At 40.1% G+C, this 18,462-nt stretch overlaps 1 protein-coding gene across 8 annotated transcripts in view; it reads left to right on the top strand.

Moving 5' to 3' along the window:
* LOC146468287 (protocadherin Fat 4-like) overlaps positions 1-18,462 on the top strand; it is a 74,519-nt gene that overhangs the window by 38,706 nt on the left and 17,351 nt on the right. For all 8 annotated transcript variants that reach the window (XM_085125018.1, XM_085125017.1, XM_085125019.1 and 5 more), the window contains exons 2-15: positions 6,220-6,409; positions 6,667-6,840; positions 7,211-7,430; positions 8,719-8,996; positions 9,708-9,827; positions 10,850-11,003; positions 12,661-12,860; positions 13,020-13,216; positions 13,625-13,733; positions 14,679-14,828; positions 15,144-15,563; positions 15,882-17,177; positions 17,577-17,726; positions 18,165-18,400. In XM_085125018.1, coding sequence (XP_084981144.1) covers positions 6,220-6,409; positions 6,667-6,840; positions 7,211-7,430; positions 8,719-8,996; positions 9,708-9,827; positions 10,850-11,003; positions 12,661-12,860; positions 13,020-13,216; positions 13,625-13,733; positions 14,679-14,828; positions 15,144-15,563; positions 15,882-17,177; positions 17,577-17,726; positions 18,165-18,400 — 3,894 coding nt within the window. The remainder of the gene's footprint in view (positions 1-6,219; positions 6,410-6,666; positions 6,841-7,210; positions 7,431-8,718; positions 8,997-9,707; positions 9,828-10,849; positions 11,004-12,660; positions 12,861-13,019; positions 13,217-13,624; positions 13,734-14,678; positions 14,829-15,143; positions 15,564-15,881; positions 17,178-17,576; positions 17,727-18,164; positions 18,401-18,462) is intronic.

Below are 18,462 nucleotides of genomic sequence, written 5' to 3'. Positions count from 1 at the left end.
AATTTTCTCCTAATGACTCTGTCAGTTACTTTGTTTAGTCACAGAAGGATTGTTTGAAGCGGTGTGACAATTTTGAATGTTATTCTTTCAAAATTCAAATTTTGAATTTTGCCTTCAGATGAGGCTCCAATGATTCTTGATTAGCGAAAGGCTTCTTGCTTGTATGAAATACCTTTCAAGTGAGTTCACTTGATGGTTAATTTTAAATTCGGATAATTGTTAGTTGTTTCCGCCACTTCATTTTATCGCTTGTTCTAACGGACAAGTTCTGGATTACAACTGATGCATTGTTCAGGGTGCGCAATGGCCGAAATGTTTTTCAGCAGCTCTTCTGCATGACACATTCGCCACAACTTTATCTTCTGTCGGTAAGATAGAGTTTCATCAGTAGGGAGTGGTTAGTAAGTTAGGAGTGAGCTTGCGTAGTAAGTTTTTCCGTAGTGTTTTTCGCTTTTTGAATGCCTCCAATTTTTTGCTCTCGTTCCATTTTCCGCGCGGGAATGCTCGTTGGAAGTTTTAAATTAAACCCCTAAAAGAGACCAATCTGGGCGTGCCCCGAGCTTTTTTTTGAAAGAGACCATTTTAAAACACAGACAAATATATATTTTTATATTTCTTCTCATGCAACCCTTAACGAGACCTTCACGTTAAATATAATGGCGTTTTGCCCAGAAGACCCTAAGTGAGACCAACATCCGAAATTTACACCCCTAAGCGAGACGACGAGCATCCGCGCACCTTTCATATGAGAGTCCCCCGGGTATGTACCTGAGTGCTTGCTACGCAGACATACGTTGCAGACTAGTAACTTTTGCTTAGTTACATAATCGTTAAGTTACATAATATAATTACATTGTATCTACCAGCTAAGCGAAGCGTTGCGGCGCGTCGTAAAAAGTCTTAGCTCTCTGCGGGTTCCCTCTGTAAAATTGTTATGTTCCAAATTTAAAAGATAAAAAAAAAACACATTTCTTTGCCCTTTATCCTAGAACGACAAAGATACAGTACTACCGGTCGAACAACTGCACGAAAACTTAATAATCTGAAGGCTTTCTTTTTATAAGAGGTTTATTTTTTGATATGAACCAGCCGACATACTGGCATTGAATTACAGTATAAACGAGCGCACATGCCAGTTCGCCACGGTGTCAGCCACTCACAGCATGCAATGGTATAACTTACTGGCTGGCGGAATGGGTGGCACGTCGAGTTTCTATCACACTTTCACAATTTCAACGCCGATTTACTTTGCTGATACAAATTATGTTCTACTGCGGCGACGTTTTCTCTTCGGAGCTATCGCGCCCCCACAGCACGCGGGGATCACGATCAACATATTAAGGGGAAAAAAATCGGAAGCGTGAACATAAGGCAAGATTACCTTATTTGCATTTGTGGGAGAGGGGGGTTAAACAGATTGTTTGTTGGTATCGTACTACTTCACGCAGCACTTGCTCTAAATCAAACCGCAAGCCCCATCGATATGTTTTTTTTATTCTTAAAGCTTCAATTTTAAACTGCCGGGTCTATCCCCTTTTCCTCACCTTGTTAATTACATTAAATGCTATAACCTCCACACAAAGGGTGTCTTGTTCTCAGTATAAAAACTGTTTTTTTTTTCCAGTGGTTAGGCAGGTCTAAGCTAATGGCTTAAAAATATCTTTATTTTTCAATTTTATTATTACCTTTTTTTTTGGCCGTTACGGTGCAATTTGCTGATTAAATTATGCTGTCGTGTCTCGTGTTACACATGTGTATCTGTTCTACTGAAAGGAAATCTTTCAGATTGAAGCAAGGTTAAACCAGAGGACGTAAACTTACCTTGTTTTTATTGATCTTTTCGGTGCATCTTCTTTCATCATATTTTATATCAACCGGCCCCCAAAAAAATCATTGATTCGCCTTTTTTTTTAAATCGTGTTCATTCATCTCATAAAAGGGTCAGAATCCTTTTAAAAATATGTATCGACCTCCCGGTTAACTTGTTGTAGATTGCGGCCAAAAGTAATTGATCTTCCTTTTACAGATCAAGGTCGACGTACGCGGAAAGGCCCGGATCGGAAAGCTCATTGCAATAAATACTTTCGCGCAAATTGAATCAATTTTCAGGTTCATTGACGGGGTTCAGCTCTTTTGTAAACAACGTCTCAATGACGGAGTTTATATAACAGCGAATTTTGCAACAAACGCATTCTGTCTCAACTGACGAGACGGTACAAAGTTCTCGGTTAAGGGTGGCTTGCCCAATTCATGCATGTGTTTCATGTGTTTCCCAAGGTTGTCTTAATTTTGTCTTAATTCTAAATTTTGCCTTAAGCTTGTCTTAATTAAGGTTAAGCGTCTTACTGTTACACAATAGGTGTCTGTTTGTATAACCCACATAGTCCATTTCGCATAGACCTCGTTTAAAGTTTTGGCTCGGTAGGTTTTAGATCATTGTACCGATTTTCCTGCTTCTAAATTAAGGTTGAATCGAAAATGAAGATGTGTCTTCGTAACAATGAAAACCTGTAAAGGGTAAGGATGTGGGACAAGGCGAGCGGTATCAGATGGAGAATATTTACATAGTATCTGGTGACACATTAACGCATAATAGGATTTTTAAAACTTGACCTTTTGCACTCAGGTATAGAGCATCACTAACAGCAACAAACCATTATACACAATCGGCAACAACAATAATAAATTTGGAAATGGAAATTTCTGGAGACTTCCTGCTCCATAGAGCAATGTGAGATTGAGATTAAGATAGAGATTGTGTCTTTTCAGTTCTCACTTTTAGATTTCATTAATTATCCTCCTCGAAGAAACTACACGAGAAACCCATCTGTGAGGCTAGACACTGTTTTACCATGGAATGGGTGGAAAGCGTGAGAAACGTGTGAGCCAAAGGAAAGCAGTTTTTCTCTTTACATCAGCGATTAGACACTATTTTTAAAGCGAAAAACATCGGGAAGAAATACGTGGACCCCTCACACGACCCGGCTTTCTGTACGATACTAAATCTCGAAGACTGCGTAATAATACTCGAACACTATATTCCCCGAGATAAAATGAGCCGCTTATCATAGGTTGATTGCACGCACGTTCATAATGAGTTACTTTCATCCAGTCAAGGGTAAATACTGTGTTATGATAATGCGCTAAATTAACAGTTAAGAATCTGAGAGGTCATGCACCTCTAACTTATGATGGTATTTTGGTCTCCGAAGAAAACGATGAGACGTGATGAAATGTACTCAATACAAAGCCTTTTGTTATAATCCCCTTCTTCCTTCCCTTTAATCCCTTTAAGCTCTTTTAGGGAATATGTAGATTTGAGGTTGGTGGCTCTGAAAACCGACCAAACAAAACAACTATATCATGAAGAACAAGAACAAAAACAAATCAAGCTGTAGGTATAATGAATTCCACTTTGGTTTTTAAGAGGTAACTGAGTATTTTGCACCATTAAACTTGAATTTGTCTAAGATCAGCAGTGTCTACTGTGGCTGAACAGCCTGAGTTTGGAGCGGCAGGTTTTCTTCCAGGTGTCACAGGAGACAGTCCGTTTGTGACGCTTCCTAACCACGTGCAAGTCCCAGTGCTTGTCTTGGCAGGTTGCTTCTATTGTCAACCGTAGGGTCAATGAAACTATGTCGCGTTTTCATACATCATGGTTGCTTTTGACAGAAGTTCTGGTGCCAAAGGCAAGTTCACCATGCAACAAGTCCTTTGGTATTCAACCGTATTCCATTCAATTGCATGGCAAAGCCAGCGCAGGAGTCTTTGAAAGAGGCCCTATATTAAGGGGGCATGCTTGAGCATGTGAGCTTCTACGCGGAAGTTTAATTAGGCACCCGGTCTTTCCTTGTGATCCTCAATATTCTCTTCATTTGGTTGAGAGAGTTGCGGTCTGTTCGGGTCGAGATTAAAATACAAAAATTTCTGGGCAATTCCGGCAATACCCTAAAAATCCAGAGCAACTAAGTGACTATAGCTTGTAACTAAATTACGAAGTGAATTATTTGATTGAAAGAATAAAAACAATAAAAGAATAGAAAGAAAAGAAGATTAGTGCAAAATCTCAACAAAGCTGCTTACCAACTCACAAAATGTTTAAATGACGGGAGTACAAAGTCTGCTTCACAGAAGCTTTCAAAATGTGTTGCGTTTACAATCTCTCTTGGCAACTTGCTTCCATTGTCAACCGTATTCAACCGTATTCCATTCAATTGCATGGCAAAGTCAGCGCAGGAGTCTTTGAAAGAGGCCCTATATTAAGGGGGCTTGCTTGGGCATGTGCGTTTCTACGCGGAAGTTTAATTAGGCACCCGGTCTTTCCCTGTGATCCTCAATATTCTCTTCATTTGGTGGAAAGATATGCGGTCTGTTCGGGTCGAGATTAAAATACAAAAATTTCTGGGCTATTCCGGCAATACCCTAAAAATCCAGAGCAACAAAGTAACTATAGCTTGTAACTAAATTACAAAGTGAATTATTTGATTGAAAGAATAAAAACAATAAAAGAATAGAAAGAAAAGAAGATTAGTGCAAAATTTCAACAAAGCTGCTTACCAACTCACAAAATGTCTAAATGACGGAAGTACAAAGTCTGCTTCACAGAAGCTTTAAAAATGTGTTGCGTTTACAATCTCTCTTGGCAACTTGCTTCCATTGTCAACCGCAGTTCAATGAAACTATGTCACGTTTTCATACATCATGGTTGCTTCTGACAGCAGTTCTTGTGCCAAAGGCAAGTTCACCATACAACAAATCCTTTGGTATTAAACCGTATTCCATTCAATTGCATGGCAAAGTCAGCGCAGGAGTCTTTGAAAGAGCAACATTTTTACTGCGACTCAAAAAGACACAGAAAAGACTTAAACCTAAGGGTCACAAAGTCAAAATCACCTCGATACAGCAAATGAACAGTATCAGCTGGTCCATGGTAGTCATGGTTTCGCCAGCTGTTTTGCCTCTTTCTTTCCACTTTGTATCTGTGTAATTTGTTTGTTTCCTTTCTGTATTTTTTTTTTCGTATGACAAAGCTCAATAAAATATAATAACCACTCGTGCTTGTGCAAGTGTCTGGGGCTCTACTTGTCAGTGAAGTCGTAAACGTTTAATTACACTCCAGAAAAGGGTTATTAAAATAATTTCGAAGAGTGGTTTTGACGCACATACCGATCCTATTTATAAGAACTTAAAAAGTCTAAAATTTGAGAACATAATCAAGCTCCAAATAGGCAAAATTATGTATCTTTACAAATGCGGTCTTCTTCTTGATAGTTTCGAGTGAAATGTTTTTACTTCACTCTGACGTACACTCATATAACACTAGAAGTAAGAATTCCTTCTTACTTTATATAGAACAAACGTAAGAAAGTTTTCACTCCGTTTTCAAGGACCAAAATTGTATAATTCTCTTAACCCTGAAGTTCAGAATGCTCCTAGTTTTGCTGTGTTCACTTCTAAACTTGAGTTTTCTCTCAATATAGAAAGATGTTACTTCTTTTAGTGTACTTAAGTGTGCTTTTTTTCTTCTTTTTCCTTTCCTTTTGCTTTTCATTTTTTATTCTAATCTAACGATTATTTTCGGGTATTAGAGATATTTATATATTAAGATGGATATTAAATGATTCTTTAACAATAGAATAATCCAAGGTAGTCCGTTACATAAGCCTTATTGGCTTCCTCGGGCTCCCTTGCCTTGTTAATGTTTAATTTGTTTATGTTGTATTTGTGTGTGAGGAATCAATAAATTGTCAACTGTGTTCTTTACTGAGCACTTTAGGATTGTATCCACAGATAAAAAGAAGTATAGAGAGTGAAACATGGCTCAAGATTCTAATTCGGAAATAATAAGCTTTTCAGTACGTTATTCAGTAAATCTGAGAGGCTCTGAAGCAAACTTAGCAAACCCATTTTATGAATCTCCCTCAGTAAACAAACAGATAACTAACAAACAAACACATTAATCGCCCTCAGTAAACAAACACATAGTAACGCATACATAGCAAACAAACGAACTGCCCTCAGTAAACAAGCATATAGGAACAAACAAACGAATTAACGTCTGTAAACGAAACAAATGGGAAAGGGAGGTGCATTTTTTTGCACTTTTACCAGAATATGCCGTTTTCAGATCCTTACATTTTGGGAAAGCCCACTGCTTTACTTTCGATGCCTTATCTCTTGTACTTGTATTCGTTTTGATGGAGTCTTCTTTACCTCCAGATGCTGCCCAGTGAACTGTGCGGTCTCCAGCTGGTCAAGCTATGGAAGCTGCAACGCAGCTTGCGGAAGGAGTGGGTACCAGGTTCGCACAAGAAGAGTGACAACCGCGGCCTCTTGTAGCGGTACCCCATGCCCGACCTTGAGAGAGACGAAATCTTGCCAAGGGCCCTGTTGCCCAAGGGACTGTCAGGTAATCAATATTACAATTGATTTGACCTGCACCGTGTAGACGTGTCTAAGCTTGCGAAGGTTATTTCCGAAAGTACTCTTTTATTCTTGAAAAAAAGAAGCCCTTATTGTCCTTTTTTGTTTCCAGGATTAAATACATCTATTATTTTTTATTACAGTCCCCTTGAGAGTTTGTACACGTTTGGTTACATTTTTCTGTTATCGTTTGACTACAGCCTTCGTGTCAGCTCACTAGGTACGTGTCTCTTTTCTATGTAGGTCACCAGTTGGACACCTTGGGGATTCTGTTCCGCCCCGACAGGCCAGTGCAGCGTAAACAGTGGCACGAAAACAAGAACGCGAAGAGTTACTTTAGGAGCATACTGTGGCGGAAAAGCGTGTCCTACAACAAGCGACACAAGTCGTTGTACTCCTGTTCCCATTCCATGCAAGGTATTTTTTACATTTTCTCTTTTATTCGAAGTTTTGTTTTTCAAAGATATTTCAATATCCTCTTTGATTCACATACTTGTAGTTATTAAAAACTGAGGCATTGGGTAACGAAATTCCAGAGTTTCGATTGGTTTAGCCATCACGGTATACGAGCCATTATACCATGCCCCACAAATAGGGTAACAGTACGCGTTAGAAGGGAGAAAATAACACTAAATCAACAGAATTAAGCAAATTTCCGTGGTTGTTTTTAATGAAACGATTATTCCACTCGCGCATATTGGATACGAGATGATCATAGCCTATTTGGTGCTGCGTGCTTTGTTGGCTATCATACTCAGACTAAACCAAATCATTTTGCCTCCTTCAGATGAGTTCGTGGGGGTCATGGTCGTCATGTGTACCGAACAATGGCAAATGTGGTCCTGGAATCCAGCATCAAACGCGTACAGTGGTCACCCAACCGTACTGCAGCGGCCCGTGCCCCACGACGCGGCAAACACGCTCGTGCACACACAGCTGCTGTCCCAGGGACTGCTCAGTGTCCTCGTGGACCGCGTGGAGTGCGTGCTCTAACACGTGCGGTACAGGTAGGTTACGCAAGTTCACATAGAATACACTCTGATGTTGATGGTGCAGAGATTGTCAGATAACTTTGTTTTCTACTACTGACAGTGACCTAACTCAAATATAGGTTGTTTTGTGGCAGTCATCCTTTTCATCGTTTCCAAATTTGCTTGAACATAAGGCATAAGGCATACTTATTACTATAAACGTTAAAAATCTTAAAAAAACAACAACTTATTTTCGATTCTATAAGCCGTGTGTAAAACCAGGTTAAAGTTGACCCAGAGTTGGATAGTTTTTTCTTCGTACACTTATTTTTGGCGTGGTTTTCGTAGGCTTCGAGGCCAATTTTGCTCTTAAATCAACTAATTTTTCGGCTGATAGTTGTCCGCAGAAATTGTGATGTTCTTTAACTTTCAGGGTTTATATGCTGGGTCCTGGTTCAAAGCCCGATTAAGCTAATCCTGGATTAACGTGACTCTGATTCGAGTTTAATCACTAATCAATAACGATTCTTCCAAAAGATTTTTGGCCCTCAGTTTTGACTTAGACCTTTCTTAACCTTTAGCTTGAAATTAGCGTTTAAACCGTTTTTAACGAGCTAGATGAAAACCTCGATTAACTTTTAATCCGGTAGATTAACGTTAATCAGCTTTCGAACAACCCGGCCCTGTTTTTTAAGAACATCACATTATTAACTGAGGGGAAACGCTCAGACCTTAGCCTTAATTTAGGGCACCGCTGTTATTGGCTCTTACTGTAGTGGCTCCCCTGCCTGAGTGGCAAAGGCAAAGTCTAATAAATAAATAAATAAATAAATAAATTAATTAATTAATTAATTAATTAATTAAAAAGTAGTTGTAATTAAAGTCAATGACATTTAGGTCATATTTATAAAAAAGTATATTTTTCAAATCGCTTGTAATCCAATGATTATTAAAAGAATAGCATGCTATGACCTTTGGGCCAATCAGATTCGCGTATAAATCATGGTAAATGTTCAGCTGTTTGCAGGCGAACGTCCAGATCGTATGTTTCTATCAAGGAAACAATGCCAAAACCACCGATGCGGAGGGGGTGACCTACTTTTCAATGCTATACACTCTGACAAGAGTGACAAGGGCCTCCTCGGTAGTTTGACACTCTCTCCACGCTCTCGTGGAAAAATAGGGAATTGTTAACATACAATGTAGTTCCCGGTCAGATGTGTTTTTGTAGTTTTTCGGCTGAAGTTAGCCTTAAGTCTTGTGTTGATTTTAATATCAAAGATCCGGTCTAAATAAACTGGATTTAATTTTTTTTACTATTTAGGTTCAAGGACAAGAACACGGCGAATAACAGTTCAGCCTTACTGTAACGGTAAAGCCTGCCCAGCGCTGAGAGACACAACTTCCTGCTCACAGTACAACAACAAAGATTGCGTCATGTCAGCTTGGTCGGCCTGGTCGCTCTGCAGTAACGGCTGTGGAAGCGGATGGTCTACCCGAACACGCTCTATTGCTTCACCAGCGGTATGCCGCGGAAAAGCATGCGGGGCTAGGTCGGAGAGCAAGCGGTGTACTGATTATCGGGATAACAGAGATTGTGTGGTAGGTTGATATGATATCCGAGAAATCGCCTTAAGTGCTCATTCCCTGCACCAAGTCTTCCTCAATCGCTAAACCTTTTGCTCTTAAGGGGTGGGGTACACTTTTGCTTATGATGGAAATGTGTTAAAAAGCCCTTAATTTCCAGTATGGACTAAATGTACATTTATCTCTAGTTTCCTAACATTTTCTAATTTTCCGAGCTTCCTTTTTTTTTTTACGTTCTAAATATCACCAACAATTTTACCCAAAAAAATTACGAGGTCAGATAATACAAACTTATCACTGCATATTTTCATTGCGTAAAACCTCAAAGAGATAATCAACTCTAAAGAGTAACAAAACATGGACATGGGATTTGAATGTAGTTACCCCTAGCCCTACCTCAAGTATTAGTATTACTACCCGCGAGAAATAAAACTCTGGTACTCAGGGTATAGTAACTACTGAACAACTCGGCTAAAACTACCAACCGTTTTACTTTGTTAGTGACTTCATTCAGTGTTGTTCTTGACCAGCAGATTTTAGTGACGTCAAAACCTGCAAATTGAAATGAACTGTAAGTCTCCATGATCACCGTCACAGTTGGAACATCAAAACATGCTTGTGATGAAGATGTAATTGTAGTAGATTATTATTAAAATCTGTAGTACCCGAACACGGAAGCGAGAAAGATTTTTATGTGGGATTGCATCTCTGTAATATTTTTTTAAGGTCAATACTTGGGGTTCGTGGGGAGCATGCAGTGAAAAATGCGCCGTTGGATCCAAGCAACGAACAAGAACGGTCAAGATTTCCAAAAGATGTCGAGGGAGGGATTGCCCTTCACTTCAAGTAAGAATACTTTGATAAATACTTCATTCAGTTACAATGGAAACATTCGCCTAATGCTCAGCATAGAAAGTTTGACACGAACTTGCTAGAGAACAACCAAACATTGCATGTTAGTGAGTCGACGACGCATGTAATGTTTGTGAATATTGATTTCATCATAATACACAGGAAATCATGATAACAGTTTATTGCGAAGGCCACTATACAGGGTAAAACAGACATACGCGCGGCAGGAGAGGAGGAGGAAGGGGGGGGGGGGGGGTGGACACATACTTCAACCTTGTTGCATGCAGTATTGCGCGCATTGTTGGCACAGTTCAATGTCGTACACAATGACATACCATATGTCATGACTCACGTTTCTTACACCTCCCGCAAACATTTCGGAGCCGAAAAACAATTTCGGTTCCAGATATATATTCGATTTTAAATAATTTTGAAAGTTAAACGTTGAACGTTTTACAAGATTAAGAAACACACTGGACTAGTTTCTACGTAAAAGTACCGCCAAAATAATTAAAATAATTTTCGAGCCCGAATAACTCTTTGGAAATCTCAAGAAACAGACGTCAGGGCCCATTAGTTCAAGGCCGCGATTAAACCAATTCTGGGTTAAGCTGAACTTTGATTCAAGTTAAGTTTTCACTCAGACTTTTCTTCACCATTACCTTAAAACTAGTGCAAAACATTATTATCGCAAAACTGCTTAAGATAAGCCTAGCGTGATAAAAGTACAGACTGTAAAATCTTGAAGATCCACCCTCCCTGCCCCACTCTTCACCACCCCTTCACACTCATCCCCAGTCTCTAGCGTGGCAAAACAAGTACATGTCTGGTTGAAGATCCTCAGACACAATCTCACCTCTTTTTCCAATCCTCGCGTTTTTACAGAGTGTCATTTGAAAACTTTAATTACCCTCCAAACCCCTTACGAAAATGATATTTTGGAGGCGTAGTTAAGCTTGTATCTACTGCTCATACAACGTGATACGAATTACACTTGCTCAATTTTTTTTTTCAAGGAAAATACCCAATGTGGAACGGCAAACAATGGCTGCGAACACAAATGCTCGAATGGCGCTTGCTCGTGTAATGCTGGCTATAATTTGGCCCCAAACAACAAGAATTGCAATGCTAAAGATTGCAAAATGCCAAACCCAACATTCTGTGCACCAGGTTAGTATTAGATAAAAACAACTAAAGATAACCATATACCTCTTACTAACCTCGTTTTCTCAAAGTTACGGACTGAGTTTTTCCCCGTTGATTTTCTTTATATCTCTGAGGTTAATCGGGAGCAAGGTAAAGAATACTTTCAAATTTAGCAGTGTAATACGGCCTGCAAAATGGACCAATCACACCGCGCTTACTAACTGAGAGAAATAATAAATAGCGGTATTCCTTTGACTCAATTAAATGAGGATTCTTGCTGTTTCTCCTTCTCAGCGATTTCCCTTTCAGGCCCTGCTTAAGCGACGGCATTGCACACGTGCCGAATTTATACCCATTTGGGTCGACTCAAATTATTAAATTCAACATTTGATTTAGAACGCTCATTTTTCTGTAAAGATTCGTTCCCAGTCCCCGTCTTCATTTCGAGGCTTTTCCCGCGCTCTTACACAAATAGCGGATGCCATTTTCACCTTCTCTTCCTTCCGGAAGCTTTTCACCTTCTCTAGGTTTATACATTTCTCAGCTCATTCGTGTCAACAGAAGAAGACTCGTTATGCAAGTGCATCATATCCTAGAGCATCCTCGTTGTCAGTTTCAAAATCCGAGCACTTCATGCAAAATGGAATATCGCATTTTAAACATGTGTATTTAGAGGGAGCAAAACAAGGGCTGCACATCGCATCCCTCCGGATTCCGCCATTTTGTTTCTTCCGATTCGCGCATGACATTTAGGAAAAATGTAAAATTGTGCGTAAAACATAACATCGATTCGGCACAGGTGAAGTTCGACGTAAAAAGCAACTGTCGAACTTCTTCTTCTTGAATTTAAGGACGCTGGTGCCTAATACACAGGTATTTTTGCGCGGCTTTCGACTCTGAGGGAAAAGAAGATCTCCGCAAGGGCTATTGGAATGCTAAAGAAAATAAAATGTTACCACACATTCTTTAAATATAATCGAGCAAAAGCAATCATGAAAAACTCATAACACCATCCTACTGACTGGGTGGCTGCGATATATTCTGTGAGAACTTGGCCTTCTAGGAGGGGGGTGAATAGGTCTACGGATCGGCGGATTTGGTAAATATTTTACCCCGGATTCTGTATTCAGAGCGAAATTTTAACGGATCTGCGGATCCTATGATCACAGCGGATCATAGGATCATTGTTAGGAAGTTCAAGTTTGCTCTTTTTTCTCGTATCTGCAAGATTTTGTTTCGATACAGACGTTGGTTACATAAATATTTCGTTGATAGTCATCCTCAACGCTAAAACACAATATCACGCAAGGCAACTCCAACAACTGAAGTCGCTTTGTACCTCACGTATCATCTAACGCGGCAAACCATTTGCAGATTCGGATTTAGTTGATTTTTTGAGCGGATCGACGGATTCAGCCATTAATTTTAGCGGATCGGCGGATTTCTATACCCCTATTCACCCCCCTCTTCTAGAAATTGCTTCCTCTTCACACGAATTCCGTACTTTGAAAACTAGAGTTCTTCGCAAGTTTTCTCTTGAAGCTCAAAACGCTTGATCGTAAAAAGCTTGTTTTTAGTTCGTTATTTTGTTTTCTGAGGTTTATTTGTTCATGAGATTCGATTAAAAGAAAATGCTAAATATGACTCGAACTTCATTATTTCTCTGCTAATATTTTTACAGGTACTTCACTGGGCAGCACGTGTAAGCACGCCGTCGTCACGTGCCCAGGAGGAAAGACCACCTACCCTGTCACGTGTTCGCTGGGATGCCCTAAAGATTATTCCATAACAGGAGCGTCCACTGTCACGTGTCAAACGTCAGGGCAATGGTCTTCGTACGCTTCGTCATACTGTCGAAGGAACAATGATCCGCCATCACAGGTTAGAAGATAGCCTGCGATAGCATCCTACTTTTTCTTTTTCTTGAATTGGCGAATGCTCCTCAGTTTTATGAGATCGGGTCATTGCTGTTTGTTTGTTTTTCTCGTTGTAAAAACTAAGCGGTATTCTGACTGACCATGCAAGATATCTCTTTTCCAGATTGTTCTGTCCGGCTCAGCCAGTGTTCCAGAAAACAGACCACGTGGCACTAAAGTTGGGACATTCACCTCCGTGGATCCTAATTCTCAAGACCAGCACACGTACATTATTGTAAGCGGGGGTAGTGGCAAATTTGAGCTGCGGGGAGCGAATCTGTCTACACTGACTTCCTTCGATTATGAGTCATCTCCGAACAAGTGAGTGATGAGCTGTGTTACTTGGCAGTAAATAAAATCTGCAGGAAGAGCAGTAAGTTCAATGCATAGAGCAGACTGCGTTAAAATGCTTTGAATAGCAAGGGTAGTAAAAATTCTTCAACCTGACTTGCGGCCTGTTCATGGTGTAGTCGTGTCAACAGTGAATGGTGATGTCTTCACTTCTTCCGCTTTTCGTACTGGAACAAAGGACTGAACGGGTCAATCCTTTCAGAAAAATTTCTTCCGATTGTCCTTTTTCGAATTGATCTTTAATTCCTGCCTGTTGCCGTGTTGTGGGAATTCTGTGTCTCTTTTGTGTGGTTGTGTTTTTGGCTATCTAATCTCTGCAATTAATGGTTGGTTTTGAGCATGAATTTCTCATCAGTTTTATTTTTTGTTACGCCCTAGATTCTCACTTGTTATAAGGAGTACAGACAACGGCAGTCCACCAATGAAGCTTGAGAAAACATTTACCATCGTTGTCACGGACGTCAACGAAAAGCCTACAGCAATCCAGGTAACTAAACAGCCACGAGACCATGCCAGATAGGGTGTATTCCCCAAATTAAAACACAGAAACTGTAGTGACATAATAATCAAAGTTAGAGTTTATCAGATCCTACGTCGTACCTCAGTCAATCTTTATATCCCAAACAGTTAAAAACAGCCCGATCCGTTGAACCAAAATTGCAATCTTCTGACTAAAACAGAATGGTCAATGGTATCAAATACACCAGTTAGGTCGACCAACAGTAAAAAGTAATAAGACCATTCTTGCTGCTGTTGTTGTTGTTGTTCTTCTGCTCCTCCTCCTCCTCCTCCTCCTCCTCCTTCTTCTTGTTCTTCTTGTTCTTGTTCTTGTTCTTGTTCTGGTTGTTGTTGTTGTTCTTCTTCTTCTTCTTCTTTTTCTTCTTCTTCTTCTTGTTCTTCTTGTTCTTGTTCTTCTTGTTCTTCTTGTTCTTGTTGTTCTTCTTGTTCTTGTTCTTCTTCTTCTTCCTCTTCTTCTTCTTCTTCTTCTTCTTCTTCTTCTTCTTCTTCTTCTTCTTCTTCTTCTTCTTCTTCTTTAACCAATCAGAACTCTTTGCTAAAACAAGCAAATAGCATTCTTTCAATTACAGAAAAGTTATTGCGCGCACACTGATTAAGAAATACAATGCAAGTAGCGCGAGCTTTTCTAAACCAGTTATAGTAATACAGAGGGTGGTAAAGCAAAACCAAAGCAAACGTTCAATTACTTTCGATCCTGGATGGAAAGCCACTCAGTACGAATGATAGAACACCTTCTCACTGATGGCTTTTTAATTCCCGCTCCTGCCCTCTTTACCAGTTTTCTTATCTCCTACTCAGATCTCACTCTGCAGTTTTGGAAATCTCCACCCCCACCCCTACCCTGTGTGGAGGAGGAAGAGGAAGCAGCGATCCACCCAGTTGCGTATGTTTATTCCTTTGTTTTCTATTGCAGTTGTCAAGCAACTCAGTTGATGAGAATAGTGACGTGGACACCGTAGTGGGCATGCTCAGTACCGCTGACCCGGATAAAGGACAGACATACAGTTACACACTGCTTGATGGCGCTGGTGGGAGATTTAAAATTCAAGGAAATACTGTCCAGGTAAATGACTTCATAAGCGCATTCTAAGATTAACTCACCCTCTTCAATGGATCCGAGTTTGAAAATCCGAACGTTGCCTTGTCAATCTAGAGTAGATACTTTCAAAAGTAGTCAATTTTTTGTACCATTCCAAATCAGGCTGGTAGGACATAACCTTGCCATTGAGAGGTGCACCGTCAACGTTAAATGCACGGTCGTCGTGGTTTAGAATTGCATCCACAAGACTCAAATGTTGCCGTAACAAGGATCATTTGATGTGGCTTAGTAAAGAGTTAATCCAACGATTTCTCTTTCTCTTTTTTCTTTTTCTTGTAGGTGGCAAAATCCAACAGAAATTGTTTGTTGAATGGTGGTTCTCAATGCCTGCTTAACTACGAAAGTGCATCGTCTTATACCATAAGAGTCCGCAGCACTGACAGCGGCTCTCCACCACAAACTGTTGAGGCGTCATTTAACATCACTTTAAATGATATCAACGATCAACCACGTGGCCTGCAATTGTCCAATTATAAGGTGGTAGAAAACGCCTCAATTAACTTCAACATCGGCAATCTTTCTGCCAGTGACGAGGACAAAGGTCAAAAGCTGAATTTTTCATTGGTTGATGACGATTCTGGCAGATTTTCTTTAGACAGTAAGGGTGTTCTTTACAAAGCAAAGTCAACAGATTACGAAACAAGTAAAGTGCACTACATTGTGGCCAAAGTGACTGATGATGGAAATCCATCTTTATCGGTAAGTGCACAGGATGCCTAAGGATACAGCAAAGCCGAATTTTTTAACGGAAGCTGTCGCGCCATACGCATTGCTTGCGAAGTGCAAAATACGCGCATAGTTCCAATCATCTACTTTTGAAATTCTAGAATATTTTTTTGTTTGCCTGTACAGTAAAAGTGAAGTTGCAGATTATATTTTATTTGTACTAGACAATTAACTGGAAAAAACTGAAACTCTTGTAATGAAAATCAAAGCCATTTGGGGAAGTGGGCCTTCCAATGACACTGTCCATAAAAATGAAATTAAAAGGTAGTTGTTTTTCAATCTATTTTTCAGATGACTAAGAACTTTTCCATTATCGTGCTGGATGTCAACGAGCCTCCAGTCGCCATCACTCTCTCTTCAAAGAGCGTGCCAGAGAATTCGAAGCCTGGAACTCGCGTGGGTACTTTATCGGCCGCGGACTCTGATGCTGTACAGATATTAACTTTTAAACTAGACGATGATGCAGCTGGTAAATTTTCTCTTGAAGCAAACACCTCTTGCCAAAACACGTCAACCGGAACACGTTGTAGTACAGGCCTATTGGTCAGCGGCGATATCAACTACGAGGATGCGTCAAGCTTAAATATCATTGTGCGCGTGACAGATGACAAAGGGCTTTTTCTCACGGATCTGTTTAACGTCACAGTGATTGACATGAATGACCCGCCCACAAATGTCACGCTAGATGGAAGTATGACTGCTTTGATTCCTGAGAACAGTAAAGATGTTCAAATCGACAGTCTCATAACAGAAGATGAGGATCAGGGACAAAGTTTCTCTTACACCTTGATCAGTAATCCCGGAGGAAATTTCGAAATAAGAGGAGATAAGTTGTTCGCTTCTAGAAGCGCTAATCTCGATTACGAGTCGTCTAAGAGTTACCAAATCACAGTGAATTCGACCGACAATGGTAATCCACCTCAGTCCGTGCAGATAGCGTTAGTTATTGACCTACAAGACATTAACGAGAAACCAACCAATATAACGCTGTCCAATAGCAACGTTCAAGAAAATAAACCCACCGGAACGGTGATTGGTCAGTTAACTGTCAGCGACCCTGACAGACAGCAAAGTCACGTGTGCAGTTTAACCGATTCAGCCAATGGGAGGGTAGCTTTAAGCAACAATCAACTGACCGTTGGTAGCACAGGCGTTAATTATGAAGATGCGAGCTCGTTTAGTGTGAAAGTTCTGTGTCGCGATCCAGGTGGCCTTACGGTGGAAAACTCGTTTGTGATTCTGGTCCAGGACTTGAACGAGGCGCCGACAGGAATTATTCTTACAAATAATCAAGTTCAGGAAAACAAAAAAAGTGGCTCCATAGTGGCACGGATCAATGTTACTGATCCAGACAATGCTAAAAGCCAGGTTCAAACATTTTCATTCTCTATTTCGTCCTCTGATCCAAGCCAACCATTCGAAATACAAAATAGCACACTTGTTACCAAAAGAGTCCTGGATTTTGAGAACAATGCTCAATGGGTTATCCGTGTGAAGGCAAAGGATGATGGGAACCCTCCTCTGTCCAGGACTGAGACCTTCACTATTCAAGTTATTGACGTAAATGACGCTCCAAGTGCAATTGTGGTGAGAATGTTGTTCTTTTTATGCTGAGAATTTTCCAACTGCGCTTTTGAGAAAAGAACGGCGTGTTTATGAAGATGTGTATTATTGAGAAAGAGTTTAAGCATCGTGTTGTACGCAGCCTTTTGTCGTGAAATACGACACACAAATTTGTTATATAAGCCTTGTATGAAGTTATTAGGAAAGAAGACTCGGTTCTGAAAAAAAAGGAAACTAACACTTACTGGAAAATTGAAGTTTTTCTTGAGATTACGAAACGTTAAAGACTTTTCTCTATCTCTAACACACGGGCAAATAAAGAAACTTTACATATACGCCTATGCTTTAAAAGGAAGCCATGTGATGCTTAAGTTATGCAGTGTCCTGGTGTGACAAGGAGATATTTTCTTTCTGTTGTTTTAGCTCTCAAGTTCTGTTGTGGATGAAAACAGCGACAAGGACACGTTGATCGGGACATTAACAGCGCTGGATCAAGATAAGTCACAAAACCATACGTTCCAACTGATGAGCAGCGCCGCTGGAAGATTTAAAGTAGATGGGAACAAAATTAAGGTAAAATTATTGACACGTTGAAACTGTTCCCATTTGTTTCAATTTGCTCCCTCAAAATACAAACTTCAAAAATAGCCAATGGGCAGATTATATTCTGGCGAAAATTTAATGCTCGACCTTCGCTGTTTTAATAATATAACATGCATATAAATGTGTAACGCACAGACTTTCATAAAAATGTTAGCTTGCGTCTTGGGTTGGCGGGCGGGAGGGGCTATAAAAATGACCAGTCACGCAGAAAAGGAAATCTAGTAAAAAATATTAATTTAAAGGTAATCAGAGTGTACGAATTCCCAGCGTCTAACGGCAGCATGTTCCAGAGTCTCGGAGCAGCAAACATAAAATCGCAGTCATCTACTTATGCCTGATCGTTAAGTTTGAACTATTAACAGAAGTTCATAATAGTCCCAGCGTTAACAATTTAATTCCTTTTTATAGGTTGCCATTTCCAACAATCAGTGTTTGAGCCAAGGAGGTTCTTCTTGTCTTTTGAACTACGAGACGCAAAACAGTCACGTGATTCGAGTGAAAACAACAGACGATGGAACACCACAGCTGTCATTCGAGAAAGACTTCAGGATTGATTTGCGTGACGTCAACGACAGGCCACGTGACTTGCAGCTGTCTAATAACAAAGTAAAAGAAAATGCAACTAGTAATACTCTGATTGGCAGGTGAGTGACATGTGACAGTCTTGTTAATTGGCTTATTTGACGTTAATTTTCAAATAAGATGT

The sequence above is a fragment of the Pavona decussata genome, unplaced genomic scaffold (genome assembly GCF_977016875.1).
Source record: "Pavona decussata unplaced genomic scaffold, jaPavDecu1.1 SCAFFOLD_133, whole genome shotgun sequence".
Classification (NCBI taxonomy): domain Eukaryota; kingdom Metazoa; phylum Cnidaria; class Anthozoa; order Scleractinia; family Agariciidae; genus Pavona; species Pavona decussata.
The sequence above is the reverse complement of the archived record's forward strand: the minus strand, read 5'-3'. Positions and strand labels throughout refer to the sequence as shown.